The following is a 1,586-nucleotide window of genomic DNA, read 5'->3' on the forward strand; positions in this document are numbered from 1 at the left end:
GCCGAGAACTCAGGCCAGCAAAACGCCAACCAGAGCACCGACACAGCAGCGGTGTACAGAGTCAGCTGACACGCATGGGTTTCATCATTATACAGCAGGTCTCCTAGCTGCTACCATGTGTTAGTAAGAACATTCAGACAGTGGTCGCTTGATGAACTGATCTAAGTTGATCTCCCCATTAACTTATCTGAACACTTAAATCACCATTTGAGCCAATTTTACCACCATGAGTCAATCATTTAAGGGTAACCGCCATTTTCAAAATTCACGTTACTCCTATGTCTAACACAAAAGTAGAAATGAACACGAACAGCTCTCCAAATCCCAAAACTACAGAGATAAAACTCCGTTGTGACATCATCAAATATGGGAAACTGCTCATTGGACGATGAATTGGGAAAGATGGATGTTATAGATAGCAAAACCTGTCTCCCATTTTTTGTGGCAAGCACATCACAAGTTTAAGAATTTCCAGTTTGACTGCCTTCTGTTCAGTTCCAATACTGAGAAACTATTAGGGAGGAAGTTTGAACACAGAACACTGTTTAGTCAGTTGATTGCAACATTGGTTCAACTTCCGGTAAAAACAAAGTTGAAAATCCAACTTGAAACTGACAGGATAGTCTGAGGGTTCCTGTTTCTATGGTAACTCAGGTCAGACATGATTAAACTTCCTTCAGCAGAACAGTAAGCACAATTTACTGAAATTATGCATTATGAAACTTAGTTATGTTGTCCATATGTTAACAGTAACTACAGAATAACTAATGGTGACCAGATCACCCAGCCCCTAAATTTTTAGCTGAAGCTGCCAGTAAACACTGTTTATGTATACATACATAGTCTTTTTAAATGTAAAAAGACTCTTCAATCTTTGGGAGACAAGACTTCCAAAAACAAGAAACTCCACAAAAGTACAATTTCCGTGCAGCATTTCCACAGTTTGTGCAATGTGACAGTAAGCCTACCTGCTGAGCCAGCTCCCTTGTGGGAGCCAGGACCAGAGCTTGAGTGGCTTTCATCTCCACATCAATCTGCTGAAGGATGGAGATGGCAAAGGTGGCAGTCTTCCCAGTGCCAGACTGGGCCTGAGCAATCACATCGTAGCCTAAAAACACAAAAAGGGGGTTAATCCACTTTAGTGCACCCAGAGAGCACAACAAAAATAACCAGATGCGAACACTATTCCAGGGCTTGGTTTAACACCAGATACTCCCTGTTTGGAGTGTCACCTAAAAGGAGTGTACTATGGGTGGTTTGACACATTGCGGCTATGCAAGTTTCTTCACACTCGTTTATAGTGACTGACTTAGACAGCCCTAAAAAACAAAGTCATATTTGTAAAGTTGCTTAGTCAGACACACACGTGTGCTAGTGTGACTTCTAAAATTCATCCAACAAAACTCATTGAAAGCCTGGAAACCACCTCCTATACTGCCATCCAGTGTAACAGTGTACTCTTTGCTGAGCAGCCAGACATTTGTGTATGTTCCAACATTGTGAAGCTTTTTTTTAAAGACTGTCACAGTAGGGCTGTGTCTCAAATCGCGCACTTCTGTACTAAATACTAACTATTTGAGTACATA

At 41.4% G+C, this 1,586-nt stretch overlaps 1 protein-coding gene and 1 non-coding gene across 3 annotated transcripts in view; both read right to left on the reverse strand.

The window, feature by feature from the left end:
- The window catches only part of LOC116669561 (small nucleolar RNA SNORD10), a 139-nt gene extending 45 nt beyond the window's left edge, over nt 1–94 (reverse strand). The window contains exon 1 of the small nucleolar RNA XR_004326815.1: nt 1–94. This exon is cut by the window's left edge and continues 45 nt beyond it. This is a non-coding gene — a small nucleolar RNA (small nucleolar RNA SNORD10).
- eif4a1a (eukaryotic translation initiation factor 4A1A) overlaps nt 1–1,586 on the reverse strand; it is a 26,597-nt gene that overhangs the window by 4,844 nt on the left and 20,167 nt on the right. For both annotated transcript variants that reach the window (XM_032544471.1, XM_032544472.1), the window contains exon 4: nt 969–1,108. In XM_032544471.1, the coding sequence (XP_032400362.1) occupies nt 969–1,108 (140 nt within the window). The remainder of the gene's footprint in view (nt 1–968; nt 1,109–1,586) is intronic.

The sequence above is a fragment of the Etheostoma spectabile genome, chromosome 19, assembly GCF_008692095.1.
Source record: "Etheostoma spectabile isolate EspeVRDwgs_2016 chromosome 19, UIUC_Espe_1.0, whole genome shotgun sequence".
NCBI lineage: Eukaryota > Metazoa > Chordata > Actinopteri > Perciformes > Percidae > Etheostoma > Etheostoma spectabile.